This window comes from Apodemus sylvaticus, chromosome 1 (assembly GCF_947179515.1).
Source record: "Apodemus sylvaticus chromosome 1, mApoSyl1.1, whole genome shotgun sequence".
NCBI classification, from domain to species: domain Eukaryota; kingdom Metazoa; phylum Chordata; class Mammalia; order Rodentia; family Muridae; genus Apodemus; species Apodemus sylvaticus.
The window spans coordinates 127,968,482-127,988,544 of NC_067472.1; the positions used below are offsets into that span (position 1 = coordinate 127,968,482).

At 53.1% G+C, this 20,063-nt stretch overlaps 2 protein-coding genes across 5 annotated transcripts; one reads left to right on the forward strand and one right to left on the reverse strand.

Moving 5' to 3' along the window:
- Nucleotides 1-1,796: 1,796 nt before the first annotated feature.
- Nucleotides 1,797-3,444, reverse strand: Hddc3 (HD domain containing 3). 2 transcript variants are annotated; one of them, XM_052159980.1, is made up of 4 exons: nucleotides 3,281-3,435; nucleotides 2,953-3,008; nucleotides 2,595-2,835; nucleotides 1,797-2,287 (listed from the first exon to the last, which is right to left on the reverse strand). In XM_052159980.1, exons 1-4 carry the CDS (start codon nucleotides 3,390-3,392, stop codon nucleotides 2,157-2,159), a joined length of 540 nt encoding a protein of 179 aa, XP_052015940.1. In that variant the 5' UTR covers nucleotides 3,393-3,435; the 3' UTR covers nucleotides 1,797-2,156. The 2 variants fall into 2 exon arrangements, with proteins under 2 accessions (XP_052015940.1, XP_052015947.1); XM_052159987.1 differs by lacking the exon at nucleotides 1,797-2,287 and adding an exon at nucleotides 2,294-2,455 and having other exon boundaries at nucleotides 3,281-3,444.
- A 594-nt stretch (nucleotides 3,445-4,038) lies between these two features.
- Unc45a (unc-45 myosin chaperone A) lies at nucleotides 4,039-20,038 on the forward strand. 3 transcript variants are annotated; one of them, XM_052159958.1, is made up of 24 exons: nucleotides 4,039-4,179; nucleotides 4,365-4,485; nucleotides 5,080-5,205; nucleotides 5,407-5,617; nucleotides 6,038-6,481; nucleotides 6,633-6,794; nucleotides 7,000-7,036; nucleotides 7,342-7,517; nucleotides 9,586-9,678; nucleotides 10,313-10,480; nucleotides 11,518-11,686; nucleotides 11,976-12,146; nucleotides 12,873-13,044; nucleotides 14,520-14,820; nucleotides 15,204-15,298; nucleotides 15,935-16,076; nucleotides 16,414-16,554; nucleotides 16,794-16,921; nucleotides 17,083-17,149; nucleotides 17,557-17,670; nucleotides 17,882-17,997; nucleotides 18,886-19,003; nucleotides 19,110-19,265; nucleotides 19,419-20,038. In XM_052159958.1, exons 5-24 carry the CDS (start codon nucleotides 6,431-6,433, stop codon nucleotides 19,674-19,676), a joined length of 2,835 nt encoding a protein of 944 aa, XP_052015918.1. In that variant the 5' UTR covers nucleotides 4,039-4,179; nucleotides 4,365-4,485; nucleotides 5,080-5,205; nucleotides 5,407-5,617; nucleotides 6,038-6,430; the 3' UTR covers nucleotides 19,677-20,038. The 3 variants fall into 3 exon arrangements, with proteins under 3 accessions (XP_052015918.1, XP_052015931.1, XP_052015924.1); XM_052159971.1 differs by having other exon boundaries at nucleotides 6,038-6,436; XM_052159964.1 differs by having other exon boundaries at nucleotides 5,436-5,617.
- Nucleotides 20,039-20,063: the final 25 nt, after the last annotated feature.

A 20,063-nucleotide genomic window follows, 5' to 3' on the forward strand; every position in this document is an offset into this window, starting at 1 on the left:
AAATTCTGACAGTTGCCAGGAGCAGCTGGGTCTATTTCTGCTCCTGGCTTTGTACCACCCTGATTAATTAGGATAGTCTGCTCACAGGAAGCCAAAGGACTTCTTAACGTGTACATTGTTGGTAGAGTTGAAGATTAGAGATGGTGGCCAGTGAGACAGTCCCTTAGAGGATGGAAGCCCTGAGTTTCTATGTAAGCATTGACTGCTATGGTGTGGGTATGTGTGCTCCTCTGTAGTTCAGTGAACTAGTGTAAGAGGGGGACCTGTGCGAGGTGATTAGGTCCTGCAGGCTTCTCTCTAGTGTGGGGGGTGGGGGCCATTATAAAACAAGGAAAGAGGAAAGCATTTACGTCACCCTAGGAAGGAAGAACCTATGCCTAACTCAGGCAAGTTTGCTTCAGGCAGGGTGGTTCTACCCACCTGTATAGAGATCGGACAAGCCACGGGGAAAGTTTCTCCTTGGTGTAGACTTGCTCTTTAGATCAGCATGAGAAGAAACACCCTGACTCCAATTCTCAGAAAAATGTTTCAAAAGGTTAAGGGTCATGTCTATAAAGGAAAAACTGACGTCTGAAGGTATGGCCCTGTGCCCTGGGGATGAGTTCCGTCCCTCCCAAAGGGGCTAAGGAGGAAAGCAGAAAACCCTAAAACTCCCAAAGACCCCCATCTGTCTCCTGCCTGTTTGAACATCACTCAAAGACCAGAACTGAGCACCCAGGCTTATATTTGAGACACTGTGGGGTGGGGGCGGGGGCGGGGAGGATGTCGGAACAGCCAAAGAGAACCAGGTGAGCAGAGAGCAGCTAGACTCAAAACAGCGTGAAAAGATTGCTGGACACCATGCCAAGGGCAAAAGGGAAGCAGGAAGACCCAGCTTTGGGAGGCCAACAGGCGTGAAGAATACACCCTTCACTGAGCCAGTAGAGGGTGCGCGCGCGCGCGCGCGCACGCGTGTAGTGTGTGCGTGAAGTGTGTGCATGTGTTCAGGCAGGTAGGTGTTTTTCTAGGAATGGGAAATTCAAGTGCGGCTTAATGTTAGCCTCAATGTAAAAACTATAGATTTTTGTATAGCCAATGAGATTTAAGAAGCCTTCGGGAGAGCCCTGGTACGACTACGCCTTATCGCAGAGGCAGAAGGATTGTAGGATGGCTGTGGGGGCCCTATCCCCCTCCAACAAACAAAAACAGAACAACAAAAAAGGGGCAGCGAAGGCGAGCCGGCTGAGTGGGTAAAGGCACCAACCCGCTATGCCTGACAAACTTGAGTTTGATATTCCATATCTACGTGATGAAGCAGGAAATCCAACTCCTCCCAAGTTCTCTGATTGTCACACCCACACTGTAGGACTTCCGCACGCACGTGCACAGAAACTCAAACCTTCCAGCTTTTTTTTTTTTTTTTTTTTTTTGCTTCCTACAGACTCCACCCACCTCTATGGGCGGGGCAACTTCAGGGCCTCGTCCGGATACCCGGAAGTTCTTGTGACTTAGCAACCCAAGAAGCCAGCAAATTTTAAGGGCCATGAATCACTGAGCAACCTCTGCAGTTGGTGTTGGGGCGCTGAGGTCTTCCGGGCCTTCTTATGTTACTGGGATTTCTGCCCTTCCCAGCCAGTTGCCAGAAAGTGGTGGCATTCCTTCCCAGGATATCTGCCAACCACAACTACATCATCTGACCTTCGTAAGGACATAGTCCAGCTTAGTTGATCAGGACACCCTGCTCCAAGGGTTGATGCTTTTAACCCAAAGGAGCTGATGCAAAAGACACACAGGAAATGAGCAACACGTGGGTCCTCTTCGGGAGACCAGGGAAGGGAGAAGAGCAGTTTAAGCCTTTCCCCTATGTGCTTTATTTTCCACGACTTATAAACCAACACTTATCCAATCTTAGGTCCCCGAGGGGCCAGAGGTCCCACCATACAAAACAGCAAACAGACCCAAGACTTAAGGAAAGGCTGTTAGTGCACGGATGGATGGGCAAATCTGCTTTCCCTATTTGGAGCTCAGCTGAGGGAAACAACGCAGACGTTTTTAGCCTGTGATGTCGGGGTTGAATGAGGGAATGTGAGAGTGAGGAGGCTCGGAAATGCTGCGCTAGGAAGCCCATCTTTCCCGGGCCCTGCTGGAGCCGCGCCACAGGACTGCACGGAGGACGCTCAGAGAGTCAGCCCCCGCTCCTCAAACAGCTGTTTGAGCGCCTCTTCCAGTCGCTGGTTCGTTCCCTGAAGCCCTTTAACCACCTGTGCTGCCCACTCGAAGTACTCCTGGACTCGATGTTCTGACCATCCTGCACAAGAGTGGACAGAGAACCTGCTCGTGTGATGTCAAGGCCGGCAGTGCCTTTTGCTTGTTTCCCGACAGGCTTTGGTACAAGGCCGTGAGATGAGTTGCGATGGAATGATCTGACTGCTCCATGACCAGCAACTCCGTTCCCACCTTATGGAAGAAGACTGTTCTAGAAGGTTTAGCCAGAGGTGTTAAGACTATTCCTCCCCACTCCACCCCCGCCCGCGCTTATTTCTGGGAATCTGACCAATCTATATTTTCCGAAGCGGGACATTCCCTCCTCCCCCAGAGCCAATAGGGGCGCATACCTCTAGGGGTGCAGCGATTCAGGTCCCTCAGATTGTATAGCTTGTCTGCCAGCCTCACCAGCTTGGCCCCCGGGCTGCTGTGGGGTGCCTGCTCCACCTGCTGTCGCTTTCGTTCCAGTTTGGGCAGAGTCTTGTCATCTGTCACCTCCTCCACCAAGCGTCGAACCTGTGCTCCAAAGTGCAGCTCTACCTCATCCAGGGTAGTATCTGTGTCTTCTACTGTGTCATGGAGCAGGGCGGCCTGGGGACAGGTTGTCATTCAGCACAGTGACACTAGCCTACTAGCCACAGAGCACCCTACTGTTCAACAGTACTCCTGTTTCCACATCAGCCTCCTGGCAGAGAAGGGTAAAGTTACCTGTAACACCACAATATCGGTGATTCCAGCCTCATGGGTTAGGATGCGGGCTACACCTAGCAGGGGGCAAAGCATAAGTCAGTCTAGAGGGAGCCAGATGTGACACCTCACCAGCTGGGTGACCCCGGAAAGCCCCTTACCCTCTTGGGATATCGACTGTACTAAGGGAACAGGTGAGGCTTACAACATAACGCATTGAAAAGTGGTTGACACAAAGCTTGGGAGTCGAAGAAGGCGCTCAATAATTTATACTCGCTTTGTGTTCCCGTCCCAGTCAGTCCCCACCCGCCACGCGCCGCGAGGACTGCTTCCCAACCGGCGCGCCCACCGATGGGGTGATTGATGTAGGGAGTCTCTTCAGGATCTTTCCGTCGCTGCTGTCGGTGTTTGTGAGCGGCGAAGTCAGCAGCCTCCAGCAGCTGAGCTGCCTCCGAGCCCATCGCGCGGCTGGCGCGGGGGACTGAAGCACCAGAGTCCGAACGGACCACCTATAGCGCCGCCTGGCGCCTCGGAGGCTCGGAGAACAGAGCTATTTCTAACAAGCTGTAATTCATTTATTCCCCCCTCCCCCAACGTGTGTGCGCGTGCGCGTGGATTATAGAGGCTATAAATCTCCACCTTAGTTCTAGAAACAAAGACTCTCCTTGAACCTGCAGCTCAGGTATTTAGCAAGACTAGCTACCGAACGAGTTTCAAGGAGTCTCCTGTCTCCACCTCCCCAGCACAGCAGGCTTAGGTGGCCACCCATAGCTTTTTTACCCGGCTGTTGCATTAATCTGAATGCAAGTCCTTATTCCTGTGCAGCAAGCACTTCCCACTCACTGAGCCAGCATCCCAGTCTCAATGGAGGTTCTTTAAGACCGAGATCCTGGATATAGAAAACGGTTTGCAACAATCACAGCGGCTGGTGCAGTGTGCTCCACTCCAGGCTCAAGGACAGTACCCTGACTCTCTGAGAACTAAGAGTCTTTGCAGAAAAGGGACACGAAACCAAAAGCGATGGTTTCACGGAGTGTGGGGTACAGAGCTGGAAGGCACAGGTGGCCGTGGGACCGTGAAGGGAAAGCCCATTTTATCTAGCCTAGCCTGGGAGGCAGAGACAGCTTCTTCCACGAGAAAAAGGCCATCTACAACTTGGCAACGCCCAGAATATTTCCAGAGTTCTCCCCACAGGGTGAATCTCCGTTGCCATGGGCATCTGAACCTAACATCTTGGCCCCAGAGATGGTAGGATTTGACCTTCTGGAGAATTGGATCTTGCTTAATTGCTTCAGATTTGGGCTCCTGGGAGGCAGCACCGTTTCTACAGAAACCGCTTGCATTAATCTCTTGGATCATAAGGGAGGCTGCTTCAGTCCCCAGACCTCTGCTGTGGGCCCCTGAAGTGATGAGTCTTGTCCCTGCTGTTTCAGGAACATAATGTTGCCTAGCTTGGGTAGGCACTGGAATAATTCTTCACTCTTTAATGGCCATCAAGCTTTGAATCTTCTGGAGAAATTCCATCTTTGTGTTGGCAGCTCTGAAGTATGAGGGGTAAGCAAGACCTTGGCATCTCCCCAAAGGGTTCTGAGACATGGAGACAGCCGGCTGCTAAGTGTACTCCAACCAGGCAGGTGGCTTTTGTGTCTGGGCTGGCATCTGGGGAGAGAAGGCTCAGGGGAAGCTTAAGGACAGGACTCTCCAACAGGCTTGGTGGTTGCCATGTCGCCGTGTCGCAGCAGGTACGGAGGGATGCCCCACAGGCTGAAGAGGGGTCTCTGGGGCCTAAAATGGAATAGTCCGTATTCCCGAGGTGTCCACAGCAGCCTAGAAGTTGGGGAATGGGTAGATAGAAACACATTTGGCTTTACAGGGTCTTTTTCTTTCTTTTCTTTTCATTTATTTATTTATTTGAGAACGGCTCAACTTCTTTCCCGCCTGGCACGCCTTTCCTCACTTCTGCTTAGGAAACTGTAAGCAGTTTGACGTCAAAGGCCTCAAATTTCTCAGCAGATGATAGGACCCAACCACTCTCATCTCTCTACAAGCTTGCGATAGAGGAGTTTCCACCCCTGTGAATCTTGGGACTTTAATTTCAGGTTCCTTATTGTCTGTAGCCAGGGCTTAGAACCCGTATTGGATTCCTAGGACTACAACTGAGGTGGAGGTGACTTCTCATGGGCCTCCAGAGGAGTCCTGGACTTCTGCTCACAGGACTGTGTGTGGGGCTGCTTTTCAGTTGGATGAACCTTGCCCAGCCAACCGATCTCTCAGGTATAATACTTAACTAATAATACTCAGGTAGGATACTTCCCTATCCTCTGGGGGTGACTGGGGTACTGGAGAGCTGGCTGATGGTGAGGGGTGAAGGGAGCCTCCTCTTCTGTTAGGGACTTGGACCCCACTTTGCATTTTGAACAGAGTGAAGGGGTATGGGTGACCTCCCTTCTCTATAGATGTCTTGCTTCCCTCCAGCCCTGGCTCACCACCCCCATTTGTGCCAGACTACACGGGATGCCGAAGGCCGCCACTACCCTGGTTTTTTCTGCCCTCGCCTCTCTGATACGCCTGAGGAAGCCTACTGTTGCCACCTGCAGGCTGCCGGGGGGTCCTGCTGTACCCTGGATGAATTTGAGGCCCTGTACCAAGTAAACTTGTCTTCTCTTCCGCCCCCACCCATCCTCAGGTAAGAACTCTAGCCCCAGATTCACAGAACACTGACAGGGTGCTAAAGTGTCTCGGGCTCTGTCCTTGAATTCTACGGTGGCCGACTTGTAGCTTCCAGACTGGTGGAGAGGAAGTCGCCTAAATCAGAAAACAATCTTGTACAAATTGAAAAACAAGTAACGGAAGCTGCTTTATGTCTTAAGAAGTTTGGACGGTGTTAATAAAGAAGATCTTGTAGTCCATGGACACACTGTAGCGGGGGGATTAATTCTGAATCTAGTCGCGTTTGTTTTCAAGGTACTTGCTAGCTCCCAAATTCGTATGCGAGATATGCTCATGCAACTCTGCATTTATCCCGTGCTTTCTCGGGGCCCTGGGCTCTGTAAACCCTGACTTGTCGCAGCCAGGATACAACCTTGATTCTTTCATCTCTCCCTAGGGGCCCAGGCCCGCTCCTGGCACTGGGCATCTACAGTCTACTGCTGATGGCACTGATGACTGCAGATTTCGTACACTTCTGCCGTGGTCGGGGACAGAGAGAAAGACGGAACTCCAGCGGCCGCCGCCTTTCCTTTCGGGACTCTGCCGCGCGCCCCCTACAGGTCCCAGTAGGAACAGACTAGGAGCTCGAGACGCTGCCTTGAGCCTGCGCCTGCGCAACGCGGCCGAGTACCCCGCCCTTGCACAGACCCAACCTCTTCTTGGCCTCGCCTTCTTTGGCGTAACCCTGACGCATTGCTGGGGCGGGGCAGTCACCGGCATCTTCCCGAGCCCAGGGCCACCTTTGCTCCAGAGACTGCGCCTGCACCAGCACTTGGAACTCAGCCTCGTGATGACTGTGAGTGGCCCGGGGACCCCCGAGCCCCGACCTTCCGACCCCGGGGTGCGTACTGATTCTATTGCGGCATCTCCCCTTCGCTCATGCGCCTTCGCACCTGCTCCCCGTCACCTTTTGCTAGCCCTACTCGGGACTCGGCCGGGACCTGGCTCCTCTTCCAGCCGCGCTGCTCTGCCCATCGCCTTTCTCTCCGCAGGCCAGCTCAGCCGAGCAGCTGAGGAAGGAGGGCAACGAGCTGTTCAAATGTGGGGATTACGAGGGCGCCCTGACCGCCTACACCCAGGCCCTGAGTCTAGGCGCGACGCCCCAGGACCAGGCCATTCTGCACCGAAACCGGGCTGCTTGCCACCTCAAGCTGGTGAGGGGGTCGGGTTGCTCTAACCTGGTTCTCCCTGGGCTGGGATTGCCCATAGCCGCTGCTGTTTGAGCACCAGCCGGGCATTTCCTAGCCACCCACGGTTGCCAGAGGTCTTTAGGCATGGGTAGTGGGGGATCAGGTGGTTCAGCAAAACAAGGGTGCCACTCGATTAGTTCCTCTCAGCCTCCTGATCTTTCTCTTACAGGAAGATTACAGCAAAGCAGAATCAGAGGCGTCTAAAGGTAGGGAGGGGGGTGTGGGCCCTCTATGGAACAATATGGTCTTCTGTGGTGGGCAAAGACTCTGGGACCACCGAGCCATCCCTTTCTCCTCCTTTGGACCCAGTCACTCGTCTTTCTACTTGCTTTCCCACTTCTTCGGCCTTTCCTTTTCTGCAGCGGCCCTCACCTTTTCTGAGGCTGAAGCACCGAGCTCTACATCCGTCTCCCTATCTTCCTTTGGCCCTCAAGATCTTTCCCTACTGCTCTTGCCTGGAGACGGTGGCCTCTTGGGTGCTGGTGCTGATAGAGCGTCTGTTTGTGCTCAGCCATTGAAAAGGACGGTGGGGATGTCAAAGCACTTTATCGCCGAAGCCAAGCCCTGGAGAAGCTGGGTCGCCTGGACCAGGCTGTCCTTGACCTGAAGAGATGCGTGAGCCTAGAACCCAAGAACAAAGTTTTCCAGGATTCCCTGAGGAGCATTGGGGGCCAGATTCAGGAGAAGGTATGTGAAGGACCAAGAGAAGTCGGGGATGGCCTGGGTCTGGGTTAAGGGTGTAGACACAGTGCTCCAGAGGGGAGCTACTGTAACAAACACACATTAATAATGTTTAGCCTGAGCGTTATTATTATTATTGTTATTAAATCATCATTATTATTAGAGCATTATTATTATTATTATTATTAATGTGTGGTTCTTCGGTGTATGTGTAAGTTTGTCCTTGGCAGGTATGTAAGTGGTGTGGGTGTGTGGACCCTTTTTTTTTTTTTTTTTTGGTTTTTTTGAGACAGGGTTTCTCTGTCCTGGAACTCACTCTGTAGACCAGGCTGGCCTCGAACTCAGAAATCTGCCTGCCTTTGCCTCCCAAGTGCTGGAGGTGTGTGGACCCTTACAGTCCCTGGGGAAGGTATGAATTGCTTTGGCTCCATTAGGCTGCAGTGCTTTAGCATATCAAAGTTGTAAATGAATATCTGATGATCCAGTTAGCCCCTTAGACTCACTGCCTGCCCGAAGCTGGCCTTGAACCCCTGATTCTCTTGCTTCTAAAACATTTTTATTTTTACTATTTTAGGCAGGGTCTCATGTAATCTAGGCTAGTCCAGGACGTTCTGTGTAGCTGTGGCGTGGCCTCTCGCTTACACCTCCCACGTGCTGGGATTTCAGGCGTCTGACTTATTTCAGTCTTGTTTACAGTAAGAGAGACTTGGAACTTGCCTTCATGCTCAGCCACGAGAAAAAAAAACTAAACAGACTGGATCAGTGCTGATTCTGAGAAATGGATCATGTGTGACTAGGCAGCGGGCACTGCTGACTGGTAGATGGAAAAGCAAAATATGTAGTAACACATATAGGAAAGTACTCTGTCACTGATGTAATGACCAAACAGTGTATCATGTCTGGGTCATTTGGGTGAATCCGTGTAAATCCAATGAAAAATATTAAAGCTTTTCATTAAAAGCCAGGCGGTGATGGCGCATGCCTTTAATCCCAGCACTTGAGAGGCAGAGGCAGGCGGACATCTGGGTGAGAGGCCAGCCTGGTCTACAGAATGAGTTCAGAGCTGCATAGTAAGACCCCCATCTCAAAAAAACAAAAAATAAGCTGGGCGTGGTGGCGCATACCTGTAATCCCAGCACTTGGGAGGTAGAGGCAGGTGGATTTCTGAGTTCGAGGCCAGCCTTGTCTACAGAGTGAGTTCCAGGACAGCCAGGACTCCACAGAGAAACCCTGTCTCGAAAAACCAAAAAAAAAAAAAGCCTGTTAAAAATATACACCAAGCCACGGACAGTGGTACACACCTTTAATCCCAGAGACAGGAAAAGGCAGATTTCTGTGAGTTTGAGGCCAGCCTGATCTGCAAAGTGAGTTCTAGGACAGCCAGGATTGTTTCACAGAGAAACCCTGTCTTGAAAACAACAACAAAAAGCAATGTCCACTAAAAGCCAAGCCTGGTGGTGTATACCTTTAATCACAGCACTCGGGAGCTGAAACAGGCCAATCTTTGTGAGTTCAAGACCAGCCTGAGCTACATTTAAAAAGAAAGAAAAGAGAGAGAGAGGGAGAGAGAGAGAGAGAGAAAGAGTATTGTGTTTGTCAAAATGGTAACATTGGAAGAAAATGGGGTTAAAGAGGTTTCCCCCCAAAATACCTTGCTTTAATACACACACACACACACACACACACACACCATCAAAAACCTTGCTGGCCTTTTGTAAGTGACTGTCAAGTGCAGCACCATAATAACATATACACACCATCACGCTGCTGTAGTATAGCTGGCACTATTGGGAGCCGGTTTCCTCATGGCCAACACAATGCTTCCACACCTTAGGCACTTCCTTTAGCATCAGCAGGTCCTCTTGCCCAAGCTGGACTAGTTCAGAGAGGAAAACAGCCCTGGGGAAGTTTAGGAGGAGATGCTTAGCAAGTCTCTTCCTGCCTGCCACGGTTACTAGCTGTTGACCCTGAGCTCTGAGCCTGTCAGGGAGGAGAGCCAGGGAGAACTCATAGGAAATATGACATGTCTGACCAAGAAAGGTGATTTATTCTGTGCTTCTTTGCTTTGTCATAGGTGCGGTACATGTCCTCCACAGATGCCAAAGTAGAACAGATGTTTCAGATACTGTTGGACCCCAAAGAGAAAGGCACAGAGAAGAAGCAGAAGGTACGGGTCCTGGGGTGGGCCACTAGAGCTCCCGCATATACTGTGCTCACTGGTGTGGGCCTCTGGCATCCTGCTGGCCTGCTGTGTTGTGGACTGAGCCTCAGGGAGGAGCTCTTGAGTCCTTAGTGTGAATCAAGGAATGGGAACTGGTGTTCACAGAGCTTTGGTGGCTACCCTAGAGCCAGGACCTGGCACACAGTGTGACGGAGATGCTGTCTTTGTCCTGCTAGGGACACCACTCTACCCATCCCCTGGGAGAGCGAGCTCTCTAGTCTACTTGAAGAGAGGGAGGCTGAAGTTCCAGGAGGTTGAGTTTATAGCTGGCCTCTCTCTGATACCAAGGAGAAGCAGTGAGGTCCGGAGCTCAGGGACAGTCTGCTTGCCCTGCCCTTGTGTATATGCTGTGTCAACATTAAAATGTACTTCCTTAGGCTGGAGAGATAGTTCAGTGGTAAGAGCACTGACTGCTCTTCAGAGGTCCTGAGTCCAAGTCCCAGCAACCACATGGTGGCTCACAACCATCTGCAATGGGATCTGATGCCCTCTTCTGGTGTGTCTGAAGATAGCTACAGTGTACTTATATATAATAGATGAATAATTTTTTTTTTTAAAAAATGTACTCCCTCTGGCGTAGGCTTCTCAGAACCTTGTGGTACTGGCCAGAGAGGACGCCGGAGCTGAGAAGATCTTCCGGAGCAATGGGGTTCAGCTCTTGCAGTGCCTGCTGGACACAGGGGAGACTGACCTCATGCTGGCGGCCCTGCGCACACTGGTCGGCATTTGCTCGGAGCACCAGTCGCGGGTATGTGGAGTGGAGAGGTCTAGTTATTGCTTCTGTCTGTCTGTCTGTCTGTCTGTCTGTCTGTCTACTAATGCCGTCTACCTGTCTTCCATTCCTCATCTTGTTCCAAAAACAGCTTAAGGCACAGACAGGTCTGTCCGCAACACACACACAACCAGAGGGGAAAAATAGGACAGAGTAGGCCCAGAAAGGACAAACTCAGCCCTGTCAGACCTTGAGTATTACCTTTCCTGAAGCTAGTCCACAGGGACACCTGGTCACTGCCCCACTCGAGGCTGCTCAGAAAAGGACGTTGAATGTGCTCTAAAGGTCCGACTCCTTTTTCTCTGGAGGGAAGAGAGATCAGCGATGTCACCAGAACCTCTCCCTTGGTCCCAGAATAGCAGCATGGTCTTGGTGTGGACAGTTTGGCAAGGCTAGCCCTGCTCCAGGGACAGGAGAGCCAATGGCCCCAGCTCTTGCCTATGCTGGCTGGACCCAGGAGATAGGAAGTTGGCCTCTGGTTGATCAGTGTGTTTTATGCCTATAAATGTGCTTATTTAGAGTTAGGGTCTTCTTCCGTAGTCTAGCCTGCCTTGACCTCATGGTCTCTCTGGGATTGCAGCATGTGCTGCCGTGCTGGACTCCTTGAACATGGTATAGCGCACACACACACACACCCCAGCTCCCCACAGGTCTGTATGAGCTGGGATAAGCCCATCAGGCCTCCTGGGTTCTCTGGGTACAAGAAAGATGACTAGGTCTTGCAGATCTGCCCATGCGTGTTCATACCCAGTCTCTGTCTGGGATTGCAGGCGATGCCACCACTACCAAATGAGATGCTTTCTTTAGACCCGCCCAGCCAGGAAGCACAGCTTGACCCCAGGTCGTACCTGCTTGACCCCAGGTCATAACCATTAGCCACACCTTTCCTTGGAGCTGGCCCTTCGACCCAGGAGCTTGCTCACTTTCCAACCACACTCGCTCACTCACCGTTACGAATCACCATGGATGCCCTTTACCAACCAGAGCCTCTGTCCGACTCTTTCCCTCCCTAGACAGTGGCGACCCTGAGTGTCCTGGGAACTCGGAGAGTCGTCTCCATCCTGGGTGTGGAAAACCAGGCCGTGTCGCTGGCAGCCTGCCACCTGCTGCAGGTTATGTTTGATGCCCTCAAGGAAGGCGTCAAGAAAGGCTTCCAAGGCAAAGAAGGGGCCATTATCGTGGGTGAGTGGAAGCGTGTCTGGTGCCCGCCCAGTCTTTGTTTTGTTTTGCTGAGACAAAGCCTCACCTAGAACTTTCCAGGCAGTACTTGGACTCAGTCTAATACCCGGGGTGCTTGAGGAGAGAGGCAGGCTCAGTTCAGAACCCAGAAGGGAAGCCTCCTTTGCCTGGGTCAGGACTGGGTCACTGTAGAGCCCACTGACGTGCCTTTCTCCATTGTGCTGTTTTGTTTTTGTGTGGAGGACAGAGCCTGTGGGGCGTGGACATTGATCACTATGTGTATTGTTGCCAGATCCTGCCCGGGAGCTGAAGGTTCTCATCAATAACCTCTTGGAGCTACTGACTGAGGTGGGGGTCTCTGGCCAAGGCCGTGACAATGCCCTGACCCTCCTCATTAAAATGGTACCCCGGAAATCGCCGAAGGACCCCAACAATAGCCTCACGCTCTGGGTCATTGATCAAGGTAGGTGGTTCAGTTTAGAAAACCTTGCATGGGTGTCTGAGGCCTGCTTTTCTGTAGGACTGACATGAGAAATAATCACACACAGTGATGAATTTTCCTGAGCTGCATTCCTGCAGCCCGTGTGACCCCCATGAGACCCTCCAGTTATGTGTATGTGTGTGTCATGTGTGTGAGTGTAGAGATGTATGTAAAGTCCTGAAGAAGGTCAGGAAAAAGGCAGTGTCATTTTTCTCTATTTGAAATTGTGAGTGTGTGTGTGTATGTGTGTGTGTTCAAATGTCATGACAGTGGTAAAAGTCAGGATAATGGGCCTGGTTGATTTCTCTCCTTCTATTATGTGGGTCCTGGGGATCGAACACAGGTCAGTCAGAGTTGATAGCAAGCACCTTTACCTGCTGAACCTTCTCACTGGTCCCTTTGAAGTTTTTCTTACTGTTTTTGTATCATTACTACACTTGGAGAAAAAGACAACTAAGTCATAACATAGCGATTTAAACACTTCACTTTCCAAAATGATAAGTAAGAAAGGGCTTGCAAAGGCCATGCCTGGCAGCCCTCTGCAGTGGTCTTTTGAGCCTGCTTCTGTTTCCCCGTGGATTCTCCCTGTCATGCCACTGTTTGAACTCTGACCTTAGGTGGCCTTGCTTTTCTCTGCATCTCCTGGGCTGGCTCTACCTTTAGGGGTTGGCCCCGGCATTCTACTGTCTCAATGGGGTATCTTTCCAGGTCTGAAAAAGATCCTGGAGGTGGGGGGCTCCCTGCAGGACACTGCTGGGGAGCTCGCAGTGACAGCAAACAGCCGCATGAGTGCCTCCACCCTCCTCAGCAAGCTATTCGATGATCTGAAGTGTGATGCTGAGAGGGAGAACTTCCACCGGCTCTGTGAGAACTACATCAGGTGAGGGAGGGAGCGAGTGTGCGCGTGCGCCTCTCCCGTTGCCGGGGCTGCCCGCCTGCGAGAAAGCCAACGGCCTTCAGCATGGAGGGCAGCCCTAAGGGAGGACTAGGAAGCTAAGGTGATCCCCTGCACCCCACCCCAGGGCTTAGTTATATTTCTGTTGGTGTAAAGAGACAGCATGACCAAGGCAGCTGATAAAAGAGTCTGGTGGGGGCTTACAGTTTCAGAGAGTGAGTAGAATTTATAACCATCATGGCAGTGGGATTAGCAACCAGCAGGCAGGCATGGGGCTGGAACAATAACGGAGAGCTTGCATATTGAGATAGCCGTGAGGCAGAGAGAGACAGCCAGAGAGAGAGAAAGGGAGAGAGAGAGAGAGAAACAGAGAGAGAGGAGAGAGAGAGAAACAGAGAGAGAGGAGAGAGAGAGAGAGAGGAGAGAGAGAGAAACACAGAGAGAAACAGAAAGAGAGAGAAAGAGAGAGAGAGCATCCACTGATTTGGAAGGGGTTAGCTTTGCAACCTCCAAGCTCATCCCCAGTGCCACACCTCTCCAACAAGGCCACACCTCTCCAACAAGACCACACCTCTCCAACAAGGCCACACCTCTCCAACAAGGCCACACCTCCTAATCTTTCCCAAAGAGTCCCACCAACTACAGACCAAACATTCAAATATGAATTTATGGGAGTCATTCATTCAAACAACCAGACTCTATTGAGTTGGTTCTTTTTTTTAAGATTTATTTATTTATGTACATGAGTATACCATTGCTCTCCTCAGATACACCAGAAGAGGGCATCAGATCCCATCACAGATGGTTGTGAGCCACCATGTGGTTGCTGGGAATTGAACTCAGGCCCTCTGGAAGAGCAGTCGGTGCTTTTAACCACTGAGCTATCTCTCCAGCCCCAGACTCTGCTGTTTTAAGATGGGAATCTTACTATGTAGCCCAGGCTGGCCTAGAACTCCTGGGCTCCAGAGTAGCCAGGACATGTAGTTGTATGCCAGTGTACCCAGCTCAAAATCCACTTCTTGTTCCAAAGTGACAAATGACACCAGGAGACCTGCAGCAGCTGTGTCACGCAGGACAAATGAGCCAAACACTGGATTTATTTTTTTTTTATAACCTGAGAATTAAGCGCGGCAGTCTACCCTTGAGGAGTTGACAGCTGAGGGAAGAGATTAACAGTAGCTGACAGCGGGATGGTCTTAAGCAGTACAGGAATGGAATGGGGCAGGATGATATGTCTGAGAGTAAGCTATGTTTGGTGGCGTGTCACCAGCTAGGCCTGGGTGTGGACGATAATGGAGCCTGGTGACTACTGTGTTGGGATGGTCAGGTTTTCTTGGCAGTTTTTCTTGCTGTTTCTTCCCATCTAGCACCAAGTGCCCACCTAGGGGAGCTAGGGCATGTGGGAGGAGAGGCCCCTTGTGTGTGCTCTGCAGTGACAGCTATAACTCTGTGCCCCTCAGGAGCTGGTTTGAGGGCCACGGGCTGGCCGGGAAGCTGCGAGCCATCCAGACCGTGTCCTGCCTTCTGCAGGGCCCATGCGATGCTGGCAACCGGGCCTTAGAGCTGAGCGGCGTCATGGAGAGCGTGATCGCCCTGTGTGCCTCAGAGCGGGAGGAGGAGCAGCTGGTGGCAGTGGAGGCGCTGATCCATGCAGCCGGCAAAGCCAAGCGGGCCTCCTTCATCACTGCCAATGGCGTCTCACTGCTCAAGGACCTGTACAAGGGCAGCGAGAGGGACAGCATCCGCATCAGAGCGCTAGTGGTGAGATGGGAGGGCACTGGTCAGCTGTCTCCTGGCCGCCCCGGTGCTGTGGGTGAGAGTACACACAGGACCTCCCTGGGGCCCCTGCCACTGAAGGGCTATGATCCGGGTACAGAGGACACCGAGGAATGCCTGGTGCCTCACGCTGTCCCCTTGCTGGTTAAAAAGGCCTGTGGAGAAGCAGAAACTGTGTTTGGGCTTTCGTAGGCATCCATGAGCCGGCTGTAGCCATCACATAGGGTCTGGTTCTTCTCCTTGGGCATGTTTGTGTCTGGGTCTTCCCAGAGCAGTGACCGAGGGCCTCAGAGGGATCCCAAGCCTGCTGAGAGCCAGGCTGTAGTCTCCATCCTAGGCCCCGACCAGCCCCTCTTGTCCTCCCGCAGGGACTCTGTAAGCTCGGATCAGCCGGGGGGACTGACTTTAGCATGAAGCAGTTTGCTGAAGGCTCTACTCTCAAACTGGCCAAGCAGTGCCGAAAGTGAGTCGTATTCTGCATTTCTGGGACGGGCCTTAAGAGGGGGCGGAGCTGTAGAGGTGCTCAGTAGGTGCAAGGGTAAGGGCCTGAGTTCGAATCCCAAGCACCCTTATTAAAAAGCATGGTGTGGTTACCCAGGTACCTGCACACCTTTGCTGTGGTGGGCAGAGGCAGAAGGATCGTGTGGGGGGGGGGCGTGCTGACTGCTAGCCTAGCTTCAGCTACACACACACACACACACACACACACACACACACACACACGATATTTAAAAGGGATGTGGGTGGACGGTGGAGCCCCTTCGTCTCCTCTGTGTGTCCCAGGCGGGAGCTGCATTCCCTTAGACAAAGCCTCTAGATCCTCGATCATAAGTAACTGCATCAAAGGGGAGACCCAAGCCCCGGCTCACCTCTTTGTCCATGTTACTCCTTCTTTCTCTCACTATTATTTCCTGTCATATTTTTGTTTGTTTATTTGTTTGTTTGAGATAGTGTCTCACTAAACCTAAACCAGCCTAAAGTCTGTGACCCTCCTGCCCCTGCCACCGGGTGCTGAGATTCCAGGCCTGTACCTGAACCTGTACCAGGCTGGCTCCTGCTTACACCTCTGATCGCCACTCACGAGCATCCGTGTTCCTAGGTGGTTATGCAATGACCAGATTGATGCGGGGACTCGGCGCTGGGCAGTGGAGGGCCTGGCTTACCTCACCTTTGATGCTGATGTGAAGGAAGAGTTTGTGGAGGACGAGGCTGCTCTGAAGGCCCTGTTCCAGCTCAGCAGGGTAGCTCTGTGGGTTCCTGCTTTCAGCCTAGGGGCGGGGTCTAGGATGAGAGCTTACCAGGCCTTAGTGGGTCTCACCAGTGTCCTGTGACCCTGGGGAAGCAGAGCCAGCTGCACTGTGTGTGGCCTTGGTGCCTGTAGTGTCTGGAAGCACCATTGCCCTGCAGGAGTTAAGGAGCCGGGATGGTGAGCTCTGAGTCTGGCCTTGGGGCAGGTTCCTAGTCTTCCCCTGGGTTCCTGATGGGGCTGTGGAGGGTGGGACGAAGGCCTAGCTCAGCTGCTCTGAGCTGGGCTGCTCTGCTGGGACTGCCCTGCTGAATGCCCCTCTCTCCTGGCAGTCTGAAGAAAGGTCAGTGCTCTTCGCTGTAGGCTCGGCACTGGTCAATTGCACCAACAGCTACGACTATGAGGAGCCTGACCCCAAGATGGTGGAGCTGGCCAAGTATGCCAAGCAGCACGTTCCAGAGCAGCACCCTAAGGTATGGGTGCAATAGGAAGGCCTGGGGTGGGGCGGGGCAGGGTGGGGTGGGCTCCCTGTCACTGGCAGCGGTTGAGCTGGCCAACTAATCTTCAGCAGAAAGCTTTCCTTTAAGCTGTCTGTTGCCAAGCCCTGTCTTGGCTACTTGTTTTCATGTTCCTCAGCGTCTCCTGTGAGAAAAAGTGCACATTTTCCCACCTAGCCAGCTGGGGCTCCCTCCTAGACTGCCTTCTCTTACAGGACAAGCCAAGCTTCGTGCGCGCCCGTGTGAAGAAGCTGCTGGCAGCAGGCGTGGTGTCGGCCATGACGTGTATGGTGAAGACAGAGAGCCCCGTGCTGACCAACTCCTGCAAGGAGCTGCTCTCCAGGTGAGCCGGCCTGCCTCGGTCTGCTGCGTGCCTTCAGGAGTGGGTGTCCTGCTGGGTGGGTCTTACACTCACTCGGCTGCCTTACTTGGCTTAGCTTAAGAATGAAATGCCTGCCTGCCCGAGCCTTGGGCCCCACCCACCCACCACATGTCTCCCGGCAGGGTCTTCCTGGCTTTGGTGGAAGAGGTGGAGGATCGAGGCACTGTGGTTGCCCAGGGAGGGGGCAAGGTAAGCTGGTTTCCGACTCCTTCCTGATCCTGAGCCATCCCACCTCTGAAACATGACTCAGTGGCTGTGGGTCTTGGAGGACACTGGTAGTGACCAGCAGGAACTTCTGCCAGTGGAGTGAGATGTTTCTGTGGACAGGCTCCTCAGAAGCCATAAAGAGCCTGGGTTTGCCTCCTTTTCCCTCTGTGGCCCCAGGGCCCAGCACAACCCATGTTTAGCACCTAATAGGTGCTTGAGGAACGTTTGGGTAGTTTTAACGAGGGACCTCAGAGTGAGGGGAGTCTGAGCAGGGAGTCATCTCAAGCCCAAGGAGAGATTAAGAGGGAGGGAGCAGTCAGGATGGATGGCTTGGGCCTTGTGCTCCCAGGGTCAGCCTGGGTGTTGACAGGGCTGCGACTGTTTGACAGGCTCTGCTCCCGCTGGCCCTGGAAGGCACCGATGTTGGGCAGACCAAAGCAGCCCAGGCTCTTGCCAAGCTGACCATCACCTCCAACCCAGAGATGACCTTTCCTGGTGAGCGGGTATGTGTCTCCTTGTTCCAGCTGTGCCCCCCCTGTTTCCTCCTTATGGCCTGATGGCCTCCGGCCTGGGCTCCTTCTCGTGACCAGCGGGCAGTAGCAGGTTTGCTGCATCCTGGGGTAGGGAACAGTCATAGAGTCACTGTCTCGGGTGGGCTCCCTGCTGGGAGGCCCTGGGGTTGGGTGAACACTGATAAGTGGGGTTCTACCACAGATCTACGAAGTGGTCCGGCCTCTCGTCTCTCTGCTGCACCTCAGTTGCTCAGGACTGCAGAACTTTGAGGCCCTCATGGCCCTAACGAACCTGGCAGGGATCAGCGAGAGACTCAGGTAGGGTCCTGTGGGAGCCTGGCATGGGGATTTGGGTGTGCCCCAGTTACTACGCTACAGTTTGGAAGACAGGTCCTGGTCATTCCCTGGGCCTCACAATGACTCCTCTGCCTCATACACATGAAGAGCCATGCCAAGCGAGGCAGTGTGAAGCTCTAGGGCCCTGACTTGGCCTCTTCTTCCTTCTCCTCTCCCCAGACACTCACTGGCTTGCTGTATAACCCCTGAGACAGCCTTTAAGTCATCCTGCCTCAGTTTCCTCTCTGTGAGTTAGTCAGTTAACCCATTAAGTAGGAACTTGGAGAATTTGCTGAGAAAATGCTTATAAAATGCTTTATCAGGTACAAGTGGGTATGGCGGCTCATGCCAAGGGAGGAAGATCGGCTGTGAGTCCTAGGCCAGGCTAGGCTATAGTTTGTCTCAAACGTCGCATCCCCGACCTCTCCCTTTGAAAGCCCTTAGTTCATAGTACCTGGCCTTAGCAGTTGTCACAGTGAGTGTGTATTAGCTGTTAGTACTAATTGTGACCTGGAACATGTTACTCACCACGAGGGGAGTTTCTGCTTTGACTAAACAGTGACAGTAGCCACCCCTGCACTGTGCATGGAGTGAGGCGGGCCTTAGGAAGATAATTCAAGCATGGGGTTATGACTGCTGTTTATAGAGCCATCTTCATAACCACCCTGCTCTGCTAAGTTTCAGGATGTTTAATAACCCCATGCGTTCCTAGCCAGGCCAGAAGGCTAGGAAGCACCGCAGTTCCTAACCCGTACAGGAAAGCCTTTGGGCATCGCTAGGGGAGCACCTGAGGTCAGGGCTCAGCCACCTGGGATAGGGTGGCACCTGTGGGGACTGAGTCACGCATGCCCTTCCCACCTCGCCCTGCAGGCAGAAGATCCTGAAGGAGAAGGCCGTGCCCATGATTGAGGGCTACATGTTCGAGGAGCACGAGATGATCCGTCGGGCGGCCACAGAGTGCATGTGTAACTTAGCCATGAGCAAAGAGGTGAGAGTCGGCCCAGGCGGTCACCGGGACAGAGGCGCCAGCAGCCCTGCACCCTGCCTCGGCTCTGTGCCCCGGTAGCATGGTCCTTGCCTCCGTCTGCTCACAGGTGCAGGATCTCTTCGAAGCCGAGGGCAACGACCGGCTAAAGCTGCTGGTGTTGTACAGCGGGGAGGAGGATGAGCTCCTACGGAGGGCTGCGGCTGGGGGCCTGGCCATGCTCACCTCCCTGCGGCCCTCGCTCTGCAGCCGGATCCCACAAGTGGTTAGTGCACGTTCTTGGTGGGGGAGGATGGGGGAGCTAGCAGGTCCCTACATAGTGGTATTGCTGTTCTGTCGGGGCGCTCCTAGGGTGTGGATATGTCTTCTGCCAGAGTTGAGCCTGTGGCTGAGTCTTCACACCCTCCATTTCCTACAGACCACACACTGGCTGGAGATCTTGCAGGCCCTGCTTCTAAGCCCCAACCAGGAGCTGCAGCACCGGGGCACTGTGGTGGTACTGAACATGATGGAGTCCTCGAAGGAGACAGCTAGCACCCTGATGGAGAGTGAGGTCCTGGAGATCCTGTCCGTGTTGGCCAAGGGCGAGGAGAGCCCAGTCACCAGGGCTGCTGCAGCCTGTCTGGAGAAAGCAGTGGCATATAGACTCATCCAACCCAACCAGGACGGAGAGTGAGGATTCGCCTGGGCCCACAGCTCATGTGTCTGCCACCCATCACAGCTCTGAGGGTCGGGATAGAAGCAGCTTGGTCAACAGGACTGCGGTGCTGGGCACTGGCCCCTCCTCCACGGTTGCACTTAGGTGTTCTCTGTCATGAGGACACACACATACCACCCACACAGCCCTGCCCTGCCAGCACTCAGAGGGGCCCTGTCTGTACTGTAGAGAGCTGAGAATGGGGGCCGTGCACCCCGTTCAAGCCTGTGGATTATGGGCATCAAGAAGGAAGGGCACAGCAGCGTACTCACAAGCCGGGAGCATCACCAGAGCCTGCCTGCCCTGAGGGCTCGTCCCCTAATAAATCATGTGGAGCTAAAGCTTGTGTTTGTTGTGTGGGCGGAG